We start from the raw sequence: 18,844 nt of genomic DNA on the forward strand, positions 1-18,844 counted from the left end.
GGGGAAACACAGAGTTAGAGGTGACATGGACAAGGTGATGGCCAGGGACAGTGGAGCGGGGGGAGGGCGGTCAGAGGCCTCTGCCCAAGGCCTCGGCCAGAGCAGGGGTGGGAGCTGAGTGGTACAGAACTGAGCACTGAGTCCTGGGGCTCCTGGGGGGGGAACAGGGCGCTCTCCTGGCCTCCGGGATTTGGGGTGGGAGAAAAAGATTACACTCCACCCTGCTTGGGACACCAGGTCCCCGCCGGACAGTGCAGAGCTGAGCGTGCACCTCATGATGCGCGGAGCCCGGCAGGGCGGGTGGGGACTGCAGCCAACTCAGGCGCTCAGGGCCTTCCTAGCGGGCCTGCCAGACCAGACCTGAATTTTCAGAATGCTCTGTGTGTGCGGGGGCCAGGTGCACGGTCAGGTCTCAGATCTCGGGTGTGCCTGGACCGAGTCCATCCCAGGGTCTCACCGGCAGGTTGGCGAGGATGCACGGCCCCGGGGCCAGGACTTGGGACCCCCCCCCCCCCTTCTCATCCTGAGGAACCCTACCTAGGCTGTGGGTCAAGGTGACACACCCCTGCACCCCCTCTGCTGGCCAGGGCCCTGCCAGCCCGCTGAGTGGTGACTGGTACTCAGCACTGTGAGGTGAACGGACAGATGCAGAGACGGTGGGGGCAGGATGGGACGACGACAGCAGGGAGGGAAGACGCCAGGGGCAGAGGAAACCGCTCACCTTGTCGAAGTGGTTGAAGGACGCCCGGAACTCCTGCATCTGCTCCTGGCTGATGCCCTTGGCATCGCGGGTGAGGATCTGGTTCTCCACCTCGTTGATGGTGCGGGCGATGGTGGTGAGCAGCTGCTCCCAGCCCACGCGGATGTGCTGGGGGTGGGGCGAGGGGATGACCGCGGCTCAGGCCGGGGCGGCCTCCAAGTCTACCGCAGCCGCGGCCGCCAGGGGCTTGGAACCCGGCCCTCCTCACACAGGGCGTGCGGCCCGGAGGTGGGCTGGCCCTGGCTCTCCCAAACGCCCCCAGCCCCAGGCTCTCCTGCGCACCGCGTGTGCACATGGGGATACTGGCCCGGCACCGCCCCGTGCCCCTGCCAAGCGCTGGGGTCCTCCTGTGACGGAAGCAGTGAGGGCCAGGGCCCGGCACCTGTGCGGCATCCACGTGGAAGCCGCAGAGGTATGGTGGGCAGCGTCTGACCAGCTTTCTGGGGAAACACCGGGTTTCTCTGATCTGTGCGTTTTCACGGTGTAAAGCGTCACCGTGGACAAGCTCAGGCTACCAAGAGGCTGACGCTTCAACCCGGGCACGGCAAGCGGGTGCACGGGCTGACTGGATAGAACAAAACTGCTGAGCTCACAGAGGGGCAGGTGCTCCCCTCCCGGCTCTTCCAGGGGGCGTCCTGAGGCCGTGTTGTCGTGGTGACGGAAGAATTGTGGGAAACTGATTTTTTAAAAATGTGGACACACTTGATCTAGTGTTTTCGGTCAGAGAAAAAGGAGAGAGAAAAAGCGGCAGACATCTTTTCTACTGAGCAAAACCGTCTGGAATAAAGGCCTGGGCCGCGCGGCCGGCGGGCCTACCTCCATGGTGTAGTTGGTGTGCTTGTTGTCGAAGATGAGCGCCTCCTGGATGAGCTGGTGCTGTTGCTCGAGCAGGTCCAGATTCGGCTTGTAGTCCACGATGCTGCGCTCGTAGCGCTTCAGGTGGTTCAGCTGGTCCTCCAGGGTCCCGTTCATCTCGATGGAGATGCGCCCGATCTCCTGCATGGGACGGGGTGCTGCTGGGTTGGGGAGGCTACCAGACGCTCGGCCACGACCGGCCACGGGGGCGGTTTCCAGACCAAGGCTCGCCATGCCCAACCTCCGCACTCCCTCGACTCCCTGTGAGGCCCAAAGATGGCAACTGTTCACAGTGAGAGGCAGGGGCAGGATCTGGACCCGGGCCCGGCCGGCTTCAGAATCTGTGCTTCTGAGCACGAGTACCTGAAGCGTGAGTTCCCACGGTGGCCACGCAGCCCCCTCCCAGCATGGTGCCTGGCGTGCAGCGAGCACTCGGAAGGCACACCAGGCACACCCAGAGCTGCCATCAGCATCATTACAGGCTCCCTGGGCCGGGACCCAAGGGTCACTGGTGAGCCCGCCACAGAGGTCTGTGCTCAGACCGCCCAGCCCGAGACACCAGTGCTCGTAACGGGGCCACCACGGAGCAGTGCCCTAAGCATCTGCTGAGGCGGTGCCAGGGCTGTTTCCACCCCCTTTCGGAGATGAGAACACCAAGGAAAAGTTACATTGTACCTGACCTCCTGGTCAGCGGGCAGGGCAGGGCCGAGGCTCAAACCCTCCTCCACCTGCCTCCTCCACCAAGATTCCCTCTGGCTGGTGCTGCCACTTCCAGCAATGAAATCACTGACTCTCCCAATCCTGAGGCTGCTGTCGCTCCTGGAGCGGGAGCCCCGGCAGACCCACCAGGGAGCCCTGGGGACCTGCTGCGAGGGGCGCCGGCTCCTCACCTCCATCTTGGTCTGGATCCAGGGCCCCACGACGTTGGCCTGGCTGGCGAACTGGCGGCGGAGGTGCTCGTTGGACTGCTGCTTGCTCTGCTCCTCTAGGAGGGCGTGGTCCCGCTTGGGCACCAGCTGTTGCACCTGGGGGAGGGCGGGGGGTGTGAGCACCAGCAGTCGGCAGGGGGCGGGGGGGGGGGGGGCCCTCACCCGGCCAGCCCTGCCCTGGTCCCACCGGCGAGCCTGCCCACCTTCTCCCACTTGGAGTTGATGATCTGCGGGGTGACGGTGGTATAGGGGTTACTGCCCGACAGTTTGATGTGGTTGCTCTCGGCGATCCTCTGGGCCTCTTTGTGGATGGCCAGGATGGCCTCCCGCTCCCTGTCGGCATCTGGCAGTGTCGACTTGAACTGGTCGTGGGCGGAGATCAGGCCCTGGAAGGAGGAGGAGGAGTGAGGGGCAGCCCGGGCCCTTGGAAGTCCCACAAGAAGCGCGGGTGGGAGCGGACCTCGATCTCCTCGATGGTGTGGACAATGAACATGTCCTGCAGGTCCTCCATGGCACTCTCCATCCAGTTGTTGAAGGGGGCTGCCCGCTTGGCGTACTCCAGATGCAGCTGGTCAATGGTCTCCAGCTGCTTCTCTGTTTTCTGGTATACGGGGCAGGGAAGGGACAGAGGTGAGCGGGTGGATGGTGGTCGAGGGCCCCAAAGGGTCAGAGAATATTCCCTCAGGGAGCATCAGGGGAAGCTCAAGAGTCCAGGCATTGCCCACACCCTCCCCCAGTCCTGAGAGTCTCGGGGCATAGGGCTCCACGGGGGATGTCGCCCCTCCTCACCTCCAGGGCTTCCCTGCGGCTGTGGGTCAGAGAGCCAAGGGCGTCCCACTGGTCGCAGATCTTCTGGCACCGGGTGTTGACATTGTGGGAGTCATAGTAGTCCAACTCACTGCGGGGGTGGGGGTGGGGGGGAGAGCATGGGCGATGACACCCAGCAGGGGGCAGTCAAGGCTGTGCTGGGTCCCGCCCTCCCCCTGGTGCCGGGGGACACGAACATTTAAGGTGATCAGTCTTCAATGACCCCGCTAGCCCATGCCCCTCCCCAGGTAGGAGGAATGTAGGAGGGGGTAACAGAGGGGCAGCAGGGGTGGGGGTGGAGGGCTCACTACACACTAATGCAGAGGCCCCCAAAGTGTGGCCCTCAACGAAGCTTGTATCTAATTGCTTTGTTAGCTTAAAAAAGTCTAGCAGAGCACGCTGGTTAAAGGATGGGTGCCAAATTCCCTCGGTTTGAATCCCGGCTCTTTGATTTTCTACTTGTGTGACCGCGGATGCGTGAATTCCCTATTCTGGATACCTCAGTTTTCCCATCTGTGAAACAGGCGTGGGGATACCGTGGAGATCCAGTTATCTGGTGCACATGAAGTGCTGAGAGCAGTCCCTGGCACCCAGTAGGTAAGTGTAGCAACAGCGAGGTTAAAGGGGTTTATTCATTTAAAAAAATCTTTTTGGTTATTTATTTTGAGAGAGAGAGAAAGACCTGGGGAAGGACAGAGAGAGAGAAATCCCAAGCAGGCTCTGTGCTGTCAGTGCTGCTGAAATCCTAAGCTGAAACCAAGAGTCAGATGCTTAACCAACTGAACCACCCAGGCTCCCCTAAAGGGGTTTATTTTATTTTAATGGGCACTAAGAAAAAATGGATAATGAGCCTGCGATGTCATTCTAAGCAACTAGTAACATACCTAAGAAAAACGTGGACTGTCACAATAGTCCTTGGCCCCTCAGCCACGAGCATGGCCTCCTGCCCCTCCTCCCATCAGTCTCTGGGCTCCAGAACCGGATCCTCTTAGTGGCAGGTTCCCAGGGAGTCGGGGTACAGGCAAAACCTTGGGGGCTTGATGAGGGGTGGGCAGCAGGGAACGACTTTGGGAGGAACAGGACATGGGATGGGGCTGGGGACCGTCTGGTGACTCTGATAGGCAGATGGGACACAGGGGCCAGAAGGGGCTAGGAGGGGCAACAAGGCTGTGCTCCACAGAGGGGTAGGCAGCCTGAGCTCTGGTCCTGTCTCAACTACTCCCCAGCAGTGTGACCTTGGGCAAGTCTCTCGGCCTCTCTGTGCCTCAGTTCCCCTTCCATAACATGGGGCTGCTGAAGGATTACACGAACTGGTGCGTGTAGAGCGCCGAGTGCTCTGAGTTTTTGTTGCTGTCATTAACCAACGCTCAGCCAGGCTGTCTGTCCAGGCTCACCCTGGCCAGCACTTGGCTCTCTGACTCATCTTCGGGGGGGAACAGACAGCACCCCAAACAGTCCAGGGCCACCATGGTCCAGAAAAGCTCAGTGACCACCTGCTCCCCGGCTCTGGCTCTGGGTAACAGGTCCCACACAGCATTCTCGGTGCCCACGGACTTACTCCAAGACTGTTTCCCACCAGCTTCTAGGAGCTCGCCTGTCAGTGGTGGAACACGTCCACCTCCCGTGACCCCTATGAACATCTCGCATGTGACCTCACTCTCCTCCACCTGGGTGTGCCAGGGACAGAGGCTCAACCCTAGAAGAGGCTGCAAGACCCCTAGGGGTGCCCCTAACAGTGACCAATAGAGATGTGTCTTCCCAATACGGTGAAGGCCTCACGAGTGAGCAAATGGGCAACCCTCAAAGCAACTGGGCAGTGCTGAGGGCGCGAGTCAGGGAGGAAACAGGCCCTGCCTGGCGAGGGGCTCCACCAGGCACCACTGCTGGCCTCATAGGAGCAAGCAGAACTTTAGGGATGACCGGCAGGGTGGGGGTGTCTGCGGAAAGGGCAGCTCCAGCCAAGTATCCTATTTTTGAGCAGACGGCTATTTTGGGAGCGCCCCTCCAGGGCCTGCAGATTTTCCATGAAGTAATGGCCTCGGCCTCCCGCTCCCTGGGCCGTCCCTGCCGTTGGCCGCTGTGCTGGTGGAATAAGGCTCCATTCACCGGCTCTGGAGGTTCAGTGTACTAATTGTGTGCACAAGTTTATCTGACTGGGGCGGGGAACGGAGGGCAAAGAACCCGGCTGCCTGGAAGCTCGCACAATAAGTGTATTCTGAGCGAGAGAGGAAAGGGGCCGGGCAGAACAATGGGCTCTCTGTGCAGACCAGTCCCCTTAGGGAGGAGCGGGTGGCAACAGCGGGGGCTAGGCCGCCCACCCCATTAGGGGGTGGGGGTGGGGGTCCTGGTTGGTGTGGCAGGCAAAAGGTAGAGTCTCAGGGACTACTACAGCCTAAGCAATCAGGAAAGGGATCAGAGACCTTCTGCCTGAGAATACAGGTCCCACTATCCTCATCTGGGGTTAAGACAAGGTGGGCATCATCCCTTAAGGCCCTTCCCTGCCATCTGAAACGAGACGGTGGGGGTGGAGAGGGCTGGACCTCGGGACGCTGCCCCCACAGTGGGGCAGGGACACGACGGGCCACACATACTTGAGCTCTTGGGCAATTGCTGCGATCTGCTCCACGCGGTCCTGGTGTGCGGCCAGGTCGCTCTCGAAGGCCTCGTGCTTTCGGATGAGGGCTTTGATGTCTGACAGGGTGGCCGTCTCGTAGTCCCGATGCTTCAGCATGGCCTCCTTTCCTGGGGTGGGGCAGACAGCAGGAGGTGTTCGGACAACAGGGCAGTGGGAGTCCAGAGGGTCGTCTGACCACAGGGAAGGAAACGGGGTACGGACCTTACATCCTGCCTCACTGGGGATGGTGCTGTGAAGGCTAGAAACTTCCAGAACCTTTTCCCTTGCCTTTTCAAGGGATCTCTAAGCCCAAGTATATCCTGGACGGAGCTAGGAGACACTGTGGGGCCAGTGGGTCTGAGACAGATATCCCAATCCAACCTGCGTGCTCCGAACTTAGGGCCCTTTATTGGTGGACCAGAAGTGGACAGTGCTCCCACGGTTGCCAAGGTGGACCCATCTGTGGAGGGCCGACATCTGGAGAGGCGGCAGGGGGTGCAGCCCAGGCCTCAGCAGAGCGACGGAAGGGCAAGTGTGAGAGTGTCAGAGTTCTCCAGGGGCCCCACCCCTTGTGCCTGCCCCCTGGCACTTAGAGGCCAGGCTCCCTCGGGGTGGGGTCCTATCACACACCTACGTGTCCCACGCCATCCCACGGGCCTTCTGTGTGCAGTGAGGTGGGGCCCATTGTCAGGCCCTTTGAAGGAAGAGAGGAACACTGTTATTAGTCCTGGAGCCTGGCTAATTACATACCCCAGGACAGCTCAAGTAAGTAAGCCCTGCAAGCACGGTGCGGTGTGGTATCGCAGACGTGGGGGGAGCGGAATGCCAGCCTGGGAAGGTGACTGGGACCCCCGGCTCCTCAAGGGGTTCTGCTTCAGGCAAGCCACCTCGGGGTACCCCTGGAATGGCAGCTCAGAGACCCCACTCCTCACTCAGCTTGGCACCAGAGCGGCAACGCAGAGCGGAGGGACGGCACGTGGCCTTTCTCCACCTGTCCCCTCATCTGTAAGATGGGGCCGACGGCGGTGTCCAGTCTCAAGTCTCAGTGAGGTGACGTTCGGGAAGGGCGGGCGCCGAACCAGCACCATCGCATCTCCTCCACCCCGAGGACAAGGCCTGGCGCTGGGGCAGGAGGCTTAGCCACAAAGGCAAGCTTGCAATTCCCTTCCCCAAACTGCTGTCTCCCAAGGGTGGGAACCACAAATAGTAGGTTACCGCTTCTCTGCCTCAGCAGAGTTTCTGCAACAGAGCTGGCAAGGGGTGCACGGGCAGGGGGGGGATCCGGGAGGAATGGCCCGGGGCCGTGGATGCCTTGGATTCAGGCCAAGGGGAAGCCACAGTAGGGACCCAGGGGCTCATTTTTATCTTTTCCCCCAGAGAATCCAAAACCCTCTGCAAAGCATCCACCTGGACCCTTGCCCCGGCAGGCTGTGGCGGGTGGTGAGGGAGGCACAGAATGATGGTGGCTCAACCCGCTCTCTGGGCCCACCCCTCCGGGGAAAGAAGGCCGCTACCGCTGGATCCCAGGAGTACAGAGGGGCCAGGAGGTCAGTCTGTCCTCCCGTGTTGCACAATCGAGTGGTTCAGGGGACAGAAGCTTCAGGTCTTGGGAACGGGAGTGGGCAAGCCCGCCTGGGGGCTCCAGGCTGACGCGAGGCGGAAGGCCAGATGCCAAAGCGCCTGCAGGGAGGCAGGGGTGCGACAGGGGCGTGTGGAGGCCGCTGAACCAGTTGGGCCCTGGCTAGGGGCTGAGCCAACTTCTCCTTTGAGTGAAGGCCAGTCCCAGTCGTTCCCAGGAAAGGAACTCTGGCGGGCCATCACACCCACACCCCTCGGCCTCAGGAAACCATCTTCCCAGAGCCTCCTGCGGCTCCAGGTGAGGGATTGAAGAGCTGATAACATGGGCCAAGGGAGGTCCATGGGGAAGCCACCTAGCGCCGGTGGGAAGACAATGGAGATGCAGGACATGGATAATGACAGGAGGAGCGAGCTGAGTCCAGCTGGGGAACACGGATGCTGTAAAACCCACTTGTGTGCCCAAGGGCCCCCCGACTAAAGAAATGCCAGGGTCGGCTGGCTCGTCAGTTCCCTGGGCAGGGACCTCGCCCACCTGGGAAGCTGCTGTGCTCAAGAAAGAGGCGAATGAATGAATGAATGAGCGGATGAACCAGATGACAACCCCCCCTCATCGTGGACGCCGCCTCTGCAAGGCAGAAGGAGGCGCCTGCATCCCTGGCCCGAGCTGGCTCTTCATCGCCTCCTCCGCATTCTTTCCCCAGCAGAGGCTGGATTAGGGTATTGCTCTGGATCTGGCGGCTGTTGCTGGAAAACGGAGGCCTGCACTGGTGTGAGGAGGGCATTGGTCGAACTGCAGCCAGGGACACGGGGGACGTAGGCCCAGGTCTACGGATCCCACAGAGTTGCATGCTCGAAGGCCTGCGGGGGTGGGGTGGGCTCCGAATGGGTGCTTCTAGCAAGATCTCAGCATCTGGCCAGTGCTGGGGCCGCCTGCCCCACAGCTGGGTAGATGGGGGCTGGAGGAGCCCCCAGAGGCTCAGTGAGGGCCTCGTGGGGGACGGTGGGGGTGGAAGGATGAAACATCACACTGAGCAACACAAGAAGCGTGACATCAGCCAGGAAGAGCGGTGGTGGTAGGGCACAGTCGGGAGGGAGGCGGCCAGAGTGGGAGGGCACGAGTCCCGGCTCTTGGCTTTCCCAGGCACTGGCCATTTTCCAAAGGCTTTCAGACCTCCGGGATTCGGAATCTCAACCACGGTGCGGGTCCTGACCGAGGGCCGGGGACGCGATGGGATCCCACACCCGGAGCCGGGGAACAGGTGGCTGCGGGGGAGGAGGGGCTCCCACGGGGGGCGCAGGTGGTCAGCAAGCTCCATCTGCAGCTCAGGCAACAGAACTGAGAGGCGGCTCCCTGGCCTTGCCCTTAAGGACCAAGCTCAGGCACACAGGCCCAACCAGCACGGGCCCTTCAGTGTGAAGTCCACAGCCACAAAGGAGTAGGAGAGGGAAGGTGGGCGGGACATCTGAACACAGGTTTCCAGGGATGGGAGAGCCCACTCCCTTGCCCCGGCACGGCCACCATCCTCGGGGAGGACACGGCAGAGTGGACAGGGATAGGGTCACTTCTCGATGGAGCCGCATAAGGTTCGGCCGCATTCCTAGATGACAGCCTCCAATCATCCAGGAAGGGGCCCACCTGGAAGTAATCTCTGAGGCCAGAGCAGGGGGGGCGGCAAGGAGGACCTGGCTCCAAAGTGTCGCTTGCTGCCTGGGGCCGGGTGAACCCAGAAATGGCATTTCTGACAGGCTCGTCCCCAAGCAGCAGGAAGAGGGGTCTGACAAACAGACCCAACAACACAGGAGGCGCTGTGCGTGCACACACGTGCGTGTGCCTGAGGGAGCTGGGGGACCGTACCGTCGGTCCAGGCCTCGTGGATGGAGGCCTTCTGCCGGAACTTCTCTGCCAGGTGGTCGAGCCGCTCCAGCCTGCGGATCTCATTCAGCAGCCACTCCTCGTAGCCTTTCTCTGCCTGCTCCAGGTGCTGCCAGCCATTATTGATATCCTACGAGGACACGAGAGGACAGGGCTCACAAAGGGGCCAGGGATGCTGAGGTGAAGGCGGGCAGCAGCAAGGGGCTGGGGTCACCTCTATCCCCTGCTTTGCTGTATCCAGATGCCTAGACGGGCCCCGGCACACGGCAGGTGCGATCCAGTTTTTGCATTAAATGAATAAGTGACAATGAATGAATGCCATGGATGGCGCTATGAGAGCCCGGTGACTGTCCGCTGAATACCATCCCTCTCCTGAAAAGGGGCCTTGAGCACATGGTGGTCTGGAATCATGGCCAACTGGGGGTCCAAAGTGAAATAATGCCACACAAAATAAGGTGTGGGTTTGGGGGTGGGTTTAAAATTCTAAGGAGCGATGGGGGAGGTGGACCGCGGTGAAGGGTCAAGCGGGCCCCCTACCACACCCCTGCACCCCATAGGCTGTGCCTCTTAGTTAAGAAAGGCAGCGCTGGCCCCGCGATAAGCCCAGGGTGGTATAGAGCCGCCCCTCTGCAGTTCTGCAGGCCACAGGCTGGCCTGGGAGTTGGGCTGTGCCTCCCGGGCCCCGATCCCCCCCCCCCCCCCCCCCCGGGCGCTCACCGAGACCATCCTGCCCTCGGAGGGCATGAAGGCAGGCCGGTTGCTGAGGCGCAGCTTGGTCTGCAGTGTGTTGAAGTTGATCTCCAGCTGGCACTTCTCCTGCACCTTGGGCGGCTTGTGGACGCGCCGGTAGTCCCGGAAGTCCTCCAGCTTCTGCTGCATCTCCTGCATGGTCTTCTGCGGCACGCGGTCCTCCAGCCAGGGGATGGTGCGTCGGATCCACTCCAGGAGCTGTGGGCCCGCGACAAGCCTCAGGGTGCCGGGAAGGGCCTCGCCCCGCGCACGGGTGCGAGGGATATGGGTCTTCGGGGGCCCCGTCTCGGGGATCACCCCCGCTCCCCAGCCTGGCTTCCCCATGATCCCCACTGGGATCCTACGGCCGGGAAGTACGGGGATGCACGCCCCCTGTGAGCCGCCGTGCTGTTCTCTGCTCACTTCCTGTTCATGCCGTTGTTCCCGGTCTTCCTTCTTCTCGGATCTAAGGGGGCCTCAACTCCAGCATCCCTCCCATCACCTCCCACCACATGACCTCACTAGCGCCATTTCAGTGAGCTCAGCATCGTCTGAGAGAGACGTCTCACTGCCTCCTCGTTCGTGGGCCGTAAGCGCATCAAGGGAAGGGCCCACCGCATGCCAGGCTTCCTCTAAGGAGGCCAGGGCGCCATGCACGGCCTTTCAATTTGAAAGCAAAATTGGAAAAAAAAAAAAAAAAAAAAAAAAAAAAGTGACGTGTGTTTTGATGAGCCGCTTGTATCTGTCATATAGAGTGAGGCCCGGGTATAAACAAGCAAACAAACCGGGCATTCTAGAAGAGTAAAACCAGCTATTGTCTACCGTAGATACACTTAAAAGAAGTGGTTCCCAAATGCCAAGTTCTGGCAAAAAGAAAAAAGCAAGGAAAAAGGTATCTATGTGTCTTTATACCTTGATGCAAGGAGCCAAATGCCCTTTCTTAGGAAGGGATGGGATCCCAAGATATAACCTTCTAACTTTTTCTTGGTGATAGAATGGATGGTGGTAACAAATGGTAGCTCTTTCTTTTTAATTTTTTTTTTTTAAGTAATCTGTATACCCAACGTGGAGCTCGAATCACAACCCCAAGATCAAGAGTTGCACACTCCACCAAGTGAGCCAATCAGGCACCTTGGTTAGCCTTTTCTTTTAAAAATACCCTTAACTTGGCAAAACAAAAAGCTGGTCACTAGAGTTTGGCTGTCAAATACTTTTCCAAATATTCCTGATCCATGAAACTTCAAAGTCTGGGAACCACTAGTCTGGAAGAGCAGTCAAACTATGGCTCTCGGGGAGCTTCAATGTTTTTGTTTTTTTAATATGGAAATTTTCAACACACAGGAGGGAATCCAGAAGACAATTACTAAACACCCACATTTCCAGCTGACTTTGTGGGTTCAGGCTCTGGAGTGGGACTGCCTGGGTTCAAACCCTGGCTCTCTACTGCACCAGCCACATGCCTGGTGCCTGAGCCTCTCTGGGTCTGTTTCTCCGCTTGGAGAAGGGGGTAACAGGAGTTCCCTCCTCCCAGGGCGGTTGTGGAGAGCACAGGGCCCGCCACGACAAGCTCCAGTCCTGTCACCGTGTCTGGTGGGGTGTTCAAGAACTCTCCTTGAGTACCTCTGTAAGAACCCAAGCTCAAGACGGAGGGAGCCAGGGAGCAAGGTGACACGCCAGCCTGACCCTTAGGCCTTGTGAAACTAGCCTGGAAGGTCACATACCGGCTTCATCTAGAAAGTGTCACTACCATACCTGCTCGCCCCTCTGCAAGCTTCACATGACCTGCGGCCAAGGGTAACGAGAGGCGACCCAATCCTTCTGCTCTAGTGGGGCCACCAGGGGCAGGAGGAGTGGCACTTACGTCGCTGGCCAGCCTCTCATAATCTTCCATGAGGTGCTCATTCTCCTGGTTCACGGCCAGCACCTTGCAGATCCGGTTGGCAGCAGTCTCCGCCTGGGGCAGAGGAAGACCACAGTCAGGGCCGCCTGAGGGCTGGTGACCCTCCCTCCTGATGGGCTCATCCCCTGGAAGCTGGCTCATCCACAGCCCACAGCACTCCCCAAGGAAGGAAGGAGAGAAGCACAGCTCCAGCAAGACAGCACCCTGAGCAGCCGTGTCCTGAAGGGCTCCGGCGGAGTCCCCATACCCTACTGCTAAGGCACCACCCCCTCCCCGGACAGCTGGGCCCCTCAGCCTGGACCCTGGAGGTGCGGAGGGCCGGAAAGCCCTCCCACTACGGGGAAGTGGATAAACAGGTCCTCAGGGAGGAAGGCTGGGTAAGGCTTGTGTGTCGGAGGGGACCTTAGCTAGGCCTGGCCCTGGAGTCTCGCCCTGGGTGGGAAGGTCCATGGCAGAAAGGCCAAGCACTGGATAGCTGCATGGTGCCCTCCAGAGAAGTCCGTGGTCAGTGCACAGGCAAAGCACACGTGTCCCTTTCCTAATTCCCCCCTCGGAGGTGGGTGTTGATGGCTCATTGGGCGGAAGTCACAATCCTGGGGGCAGAAGGGAGCCACGCTTCAGAGGGCAGGGAGTGGTGGAGACTGACCAGTCTCTGCTCAGAACTACAGGACAACGTCCTCCCTCGTCCTGCTTTTGGGTGGGGGGAGGGAATGCAAGGAGTAGAGAAGAAGGAGAGCAAGGGGGGGCGCCACACGGGGAGAGGAGAGACCAGGTACCTTTCAAGAAGCACAGAAAGGGTCCAAGAGGAGAAGTTGAAACGGCAACAGAACAGGAACAGAAATAGTGAGGAGGGTCTACAGAGTGGCGGGGAAGGAAAACAGAGAGGCTTGGGGATGGCTCCAGACCCGCGAGCGGCAGGCACCGACGCCCAGCCTCTCCCATCCACACACTGCTTCTGGGACCAGCGGGGAGGTGAGCGGGGGCCAGCGGAGATTGGTGTGTGCGCACACGGGCACACACCATGAGTCACGCCGCAGGACACACAGCAGCAGCCCCAGGCACTGCTCCTCAGAGATGAGGTGCACAGGGGCCTCAGCCAATGAACATCCAGCCCCGGTGAGTGCAGGAAGCAGAAGCTAAGGTCACAGCTTGTGGGGGGAGTCCCAGAGGTCAGTCCCTGACCGCTGGCTCGGAGACACAACGGGCACCCCATGTTCAGACCCACCGTGCCGGGCAGACCCACGAAGGCAGGAGCTGCTAGTCAGCGGTGCTCTGCTTCACAGATGAATTCCCGGCACCCAGCTCAGGGCTTGGTATGTTTTAGGTACTCAGAGTTGATGAATGAGTGAGTGAACAAGGGAATAAGGAGTAAATGCTTACTGACCAGAAATAAACTATCAGGAGGGAACAGGCATGCTTGGTGCCAGGCCTGGGGTTCACCTTGAATTTATAAAACAAAACAAATGCCAGAGAGCACTCTTTTAAGAGACAGGATGGAGTCCCCGAGGACAAGAAGCAATAATAAAAGCATCACAAGGCTGTCTTGAGACGCAAACACAGGCCGGAGGAAGCCAGACTCGGCGCTGGAGAAGCCTGGAGGCGGCACGTCCCTTGGTGAACGGGCAGCTCCCAACAGCTTCTCGCATAAGAGGGGCCCAGCTGCCTCAAAAACGCCCAGTGCTCTGGCCTGAGCTTTCCTGCCAGTATCCACTCCCACAAATCCCTCAAGGCTGCCCAGCCCCAACCACAGCGGAGCTCGGCTCTAAGCACAGGAGGGCAGTCTGGGCAGACGGGGGGGATGTGGTGGGCCGAGGCTGGCTTGGGCCTGCAGAGCGGCCAGTCCAGTGGCAAACGTGCTGTCAGTCAGGGTCTGAGTCCTGGAATCTTCCGTGGCTGCCCGCCCCCACCCCCCTCCTCTGCCCTCCAGCAGAACACGCCAAACAGGAGCTGCAGTCACACGCTGGGTAGGTGGTGAGAGGCTACGAGAAGCTGTTTCTGGCCACGGGGCTGGAAGGACCACGGTGGGCACGGGCGGGCCCTGCGAGGCTGTTCCAGCCACCCGATGATTTACTGAGCACTTACGGGGCTCAGCGCTGTTTTAAATCACCCCGTGCCTACATGAACTCATTTCACCCTCCTACAGATGGGGAAACTGAGGAAGTGACCCATCCAAGGTCACACTGCCAAGAGGTGGCAGAGCAGGGTCCACAGGCAATAGCAGGTGCAGCCGCTGCCCTGTGACCTCTCTGAACTTCAGCCTCCTCCCCTTTTAAGTGAAGATACTGGCACCCACGCCCCGGGGGTGTGTGCAGGGCTGTCCCAGAACCTGTAGGTGCAGAGTCCTTGGAGGACTGCCAGCACGTAGTAAGTGTTCAAGAAACAAGAGCTAATTTCTCCTCTTCCCTGCCCGTTTCTAATCGGTGACACAAAAATCAAGTCACTGGGAGGATACTGCTGCCCAAGACCAGAGACCAGGAGGCAAGGGGAGGGCACACAGGTGCATAGGCCTCCAAGCAGGCCTCTCTCCCATGGAAGCGGACAGCCACTGCTGGGAACAGACACTTCTGATGCTCCGCTCCTGTCAGCGGGGCCACCAGGGACAGGGGCCTGGCAAACTGGGTGGGCAGGTACAGGCTGAGATGAGAGTCTAACCTGCTCGTGCCAAGCCTTTCCTGGGGCATTTGGGAGGGAAGGAGCCCCAGTGAGGTGCCAGCGCGGCGGGCAAGCGGCCGGGTGTGGATCACGGAGAGGGCAGGGCAACCGAGTGCCCGCACTGCAGCTCTGCTGGGATTCGACCGCCCAGAGCCGCTGGGACGCCACCACCCTCCTGGCGGGGGGGGGGGAACGTATTCACGGAGAGAATATCGGTGCCGTGTCCGCACTGGACTGCCGGCTCAGTGGTGGAACCAGAGGCCCACAGTCACGAGAACCCGACCCAGGTCAGTCCCCATGCTGGGGCTCCGACCACAAGTGGGTGGTGGGGACATGCGGGGGACAGCGAGGGCAAGTCTGCAGGCACAGCAGCGAGGGGTGCTCCCGCCCCAGCTCACCTTTTGAGCCCCCGAGAAAGCGTGGTAGAAGCAGGACACGTAAGTCATGATGGCTTTCTCATCTGGCCTCAGAGTGCCTACAATATCTGCGCAGAGAGAGAGAGAAAGAGAGAGAGAGAGGCAGGAGAGAGTGAAAGATGCAGGGAGGGCGGCCGGGGCCGGACCCTAGGCTCATGCGGGAGGAATAGCGCTTGCTCTGGACTGGAAGCCAAACCCCGGCTCCGGCTGTGTGGGCACATACCGCTGAGGTTTCGTAGCGGGAAAGAGGGAAGTCTGAATAGCTGGAGTCCTTTTCTAACCAGACCTGGGTTTGTGACACTAGCTACTGGCAAAGGAAGGGGCGTCTGGGTAGCTCAGTCGGTTAAGCATCCGACTCTTGATTTCGGCTCAGGTCACGATCTTATGGTTCGTGAGTTCGAGCCCCGCGTTGGGCTCTGCCCACTGACAGTGCAGAGCCTGCTTGGGACTCTCCCTCTCCCTCTCTGCCGCTCCCCCATTTGCTTGTTCTCTCTCTTTCTCTCTAGTAATGAATTAAAAAAAAAAAAAAAAAAAAAAAAAAAAAGACTGGTTTAGGGCTAGAAGGGTCAAAAGCTAACTGATCTTTCTGGAAACATCAGTAAGATCACATCTTACATTAACTATCTACTACCCCAGAACAGGCCACCAAACGGTCTCCTAGGGCCCTCAGAATGAACTCCGGATCTCAGACTATGGTGATTCTACACACCATGGCACTGTTATTATCTCCAACCTCATTTTTTCCCTCTCCACTCTTCCCCGAATAAGCCAAGCTCATTTCTGCCTCAGGGCCTTTGCACTTGCTCTACCCTCTGCTTGGAATGCTTTTCCTGCTGATCTTCATCCGGCAGCACCTGCTCATCACTCCAAGTGGCTGCCCACGTCACCCAGCAGAAGCCTCCTGTCAGGGCCCCCAGCTGAAGCAGCCCCACAGACATCTCTATCCCACCATCCTGCCCTACGTGCTCTACTGTGCTTATCACCATGTGAAATGACTTTTTATCTGTGGACATGTCTGTTGTCGGTCATGCCCACTGGAATGTAAGCTCCATGAGAGCAGGGATCCTGCCTGACTCAGTCACTACTGTATCCTCAGTGCCTGGAATAGCCTGGCGCAGGTCAGGCACTCAATAGATACTGTGAGCAAAGACTACACGGGCAGTGACGCCTGGAGTCGGGGGGGATGGCTTCCAGTCGGAGAGAGGCCACTGCCGTCTGCAAGAGAAATGAGGTGAGCGTGGGAGGCGAGAGGCAGCGGCAGCATTGGGCAGTGGCGGCGAGGTGGGCCTGCCTGGCCCTGCCCGGTACCTTCTGCGCTCCCGAAAAGGCATGGTAGAAGCTGGACACATAGGTCATTATGGCCTTCTCGTCGGGCCGGGCCGTGTTCACGATGTCTGTAAGTGAACGACAAGGGTTAAACTGCCCAAGTAGGGGCGGGCGGGGGGCGGGGGAGAGGTGTTCACTCACTGGGATCCAAAGTCTCCTAAGGCCACAGGCATCCCAGGAGAAGGACCCTCAGAATGGATTCAGTGACCCCCAGTGACTCCAGGAGACTTGTCCATACCCTCAGCCCTTCCATTCCCTGTGGTCTCTAGGAAGGCCAAGGCTGTGGGAACTGGATTAAAATGAGGCCACTTCCTCTCTTTGAGAGTGGCCTCAAGGGGCTGCTGGACAGTCAACCCCCAGGGCCACCAGAGGCCAGAGACATGGGTCCTGGCTGGGGGTGGTGCACGGCTGGGAAACGGAGCAAAGCCGGAAAGGAAAAACAAACACTCCGCTTTGATGGACTCCAGACTCCACGCCGGGGGCAAGCAGGGAAGACAGTGGCCTTGGATGTCTGCAGGAGCCAGCCCCTCCCTGGCCACCTGGCTTGCCCATCCCACGAGAGGGGCAGGACTCCGACAGGGCTCCAGCAGGACACGCGGGTCCTGTTCTGAGACGTGGGCCCCACAACCAGTCATCTTCCGGCTCCTCCTTCCCCTGCTTCCCCATCCCTGAGCCTGACTGGTCTGCTCAGACTGCTCCCTCTCTGGCTCCCAGGCAGCACCACTGTCCCCGGTTCACCCAGATTCATCCAGCCCTTCTCACTGGCACCGCCAGCTCCTTGAAGTTACTGCAACACATGCCCGCAGAACAGGGTGGTGACTGAACAAAAGGGATGTACTTACCCTCTGCATCCAACATCTTGGGGATGTCTAGATATTTCTCGGCCACTTCAAAGGCATTGTTCAGGTTGGTGACAGGGTCATCCTGGGAGGAGGGAGGTGAAGGAGGGAGGAAGGACTTTGTCAGGGGCAGGGTGCAGAAGCACAGAACGAGGCAGGCCTGGAAGGGAGGCATCCTGGAAAGGGGCAGGACTAGAAAGGCTTCTTTAGGCACTTCTCGGCCCCCTGTGCTGCTATGGGGATTGGGGAGGAGGGCACCCACATACAGTCAATCCTCAAAGGAATGCGTCTGGGAATCTTTGTGGGAAAAAGCGTGGACCTTTCCCCCAGAGAAAATGCAGGTGTGCTCTTTTCTCACAACTTCCAGCCCTCCGGCCCCCAGATTGAGACCTTTGTCCTGAAACCCAGAAAGTGTGGTCCAGACCTGAGAGAACACTGGGGGGGGCGACAGGTCAGGGGTAAGCCGAGAGCTCCCATGGTCCAGCCTTCACACGGTCTCCCCACTGTTCCTAGGATTAAAGACCCTCGCTCATGTGCCTTAGTTGATGTTCAGCTAGAGCCCAATTCGATTCCTCAGAGGAGCTTGAACAGGTCAAGTGCAGGCTCGTGCTTCCCCCACTGGGAATGCCCTCCCCTTGGCTCTAGGCTGCCACCTCCTCCAGAGGCCCTTCCTGGACCATGCCAGCTCACCACGGCCTCCTTCCTCTGCAGTACCTCTCTGGCCCTACCCACTTCCCACCCTCATTCAGCCTGAGCACATGTGCATGGCCTCATGGGGCTGGTTTGCTCTGGACACACTATCCCACCTTCTCCACTGGCTGGGAGCTCCTAGAGGGCAGGACCTTGGTTTTACAGGCTCACAAGCTTTGTAAAGGCAAACGAGAATGGGAACCTGTATGGGAAACACCTGCTGGTAGTGATGGCTTGGAATTCTTCAGCCCTTTTCTCCACTAGGCAGAGAGGAAATGCTTCTAGAGTCTAAAAGGTTAAGGAAGGGGACCCAGAAGGCACGGCCGGCCAGGCCCCAAAATAACCGTGGGCAGTCACAATGCCCATAAGGGGAGAAGGGGATAGTCCCCAAGGGGAGCAAGGCAGGTAAGAATCAGCCACCAAGCCTGGGGCCTGGTGACAGCTGGCACAAGGCTCTCCTAGCCTGCCCATGTGAGCACAGAATCCACCTTCGGATGCCAGCAATAGACGGGCGTGGAAGAGGTGACCCAGAGTCAGGGTCAGACTCTGTGGATCTCTGGGTCACTGAGGGATGTGCAAGAGGCAAACCTTTCTCAGCTTGTCATACTCGATCAGCTCGGGTCTGTGTCGGTGGATCAGCGCATTGAAGGCAAGGCCATCCTTCCAGCTGGGGATGGAAAGACAAAGGTTAAAAGGAGGGCCCTCTCCCCATGACGTAAGTGCTGACAGCCTGGGGCACCCATAGGAACAATTAATTCCCATTTACTGAGGGAGTGCGTGCGCCGGGCACTGCAAGGAGACCGTCTGGCAGAGTGGCCATGAGCATGACTGCTAGAGCCAGCTGGTCTGGGGTGAGATCCCGCCTCTGGCACTTAC

The 18,844-nt window shown here is 59.4% G+C and overlaps 1 protein-coding gene across 6 annotated transcripts in view; it reads right to left on the reverse strand.

Annotated features, from left to right (window-relative positions):
- The window catches only part of ACTN4 (actinin alpha 4), a 70,863-nt gene that overhangs the window by 2,872 nt on the left and 49,147 nt on the right, over nt 1-18,844 (reverse strand). For 3 of the 6 annotated variants that reach the window (XM_060651026.3, XM_078438460.2, XM_060651024.3), the window contains exons 6-18: nt 18,557-18,635; nt 17,282-17,363; nt 15,096-15,181; nt 12,007-12,099; nt 10,134-10,364; nt 9,399-9,546; nt 5,943-6,093; nt 3,334-3,442; nt 3,005-3,145; nt 2,748-2,930; nt 2,506-2,640; nt 1,577-1,756; nt 722-868 (exon numbers count right to left, since the gene is read on the reverse strand). In XM_060651026.3, the coding sequence (XP_060507009.1) occupies nt 722-868; nt 1,577-1,756; nt 2,506-2,640; nt 2,748-2,930; nt 3,005-3,145; nt 3,334-3,442; nt 5,943-6,093; nt 9,399-9,546; nt 10,134-10,364; nt 12,007-12,099; nt 15,096-15,181; nt 17,282-17,363; nt 18,557-18,635 (1,765 nt within the window). Of the gene's footprint in view, nt 1-721; nt 869-1,576; nt 1,757-2,505; nt 2,641-2,747; nt 2,931-3,004; nt 3,146-3,333; nt 3,443-5,942; nt 6,094-9,398; nt 9,547-10,133; nt 10,365-12,006; nt 12,100-15,095; nt 15,182-16,421; nt 16,508-17,281; nt 17,364-18,556; nt 18,636-18,844 lie in introns of all 6 variants that reach the window. The other 3 variants (XM_060651025.3, XM_060651027.3, XM_060651023.3) reach the window with 1 other exon arrangement.

The sequence above is a fragment of the Panthera onca genome, chromosome E2 (genome assembly GCF_046562875.1).
Source record: "Panthera onca isolate mPanOnc1 chromosome E2, mPanOnc1 haplotype 2, whole genome shotgun sequence".
NCBI lineage: Eukaryota > Metazoa > Chordata > Mammalia > Carnivora > Felidae > Panthera > Panthera onca.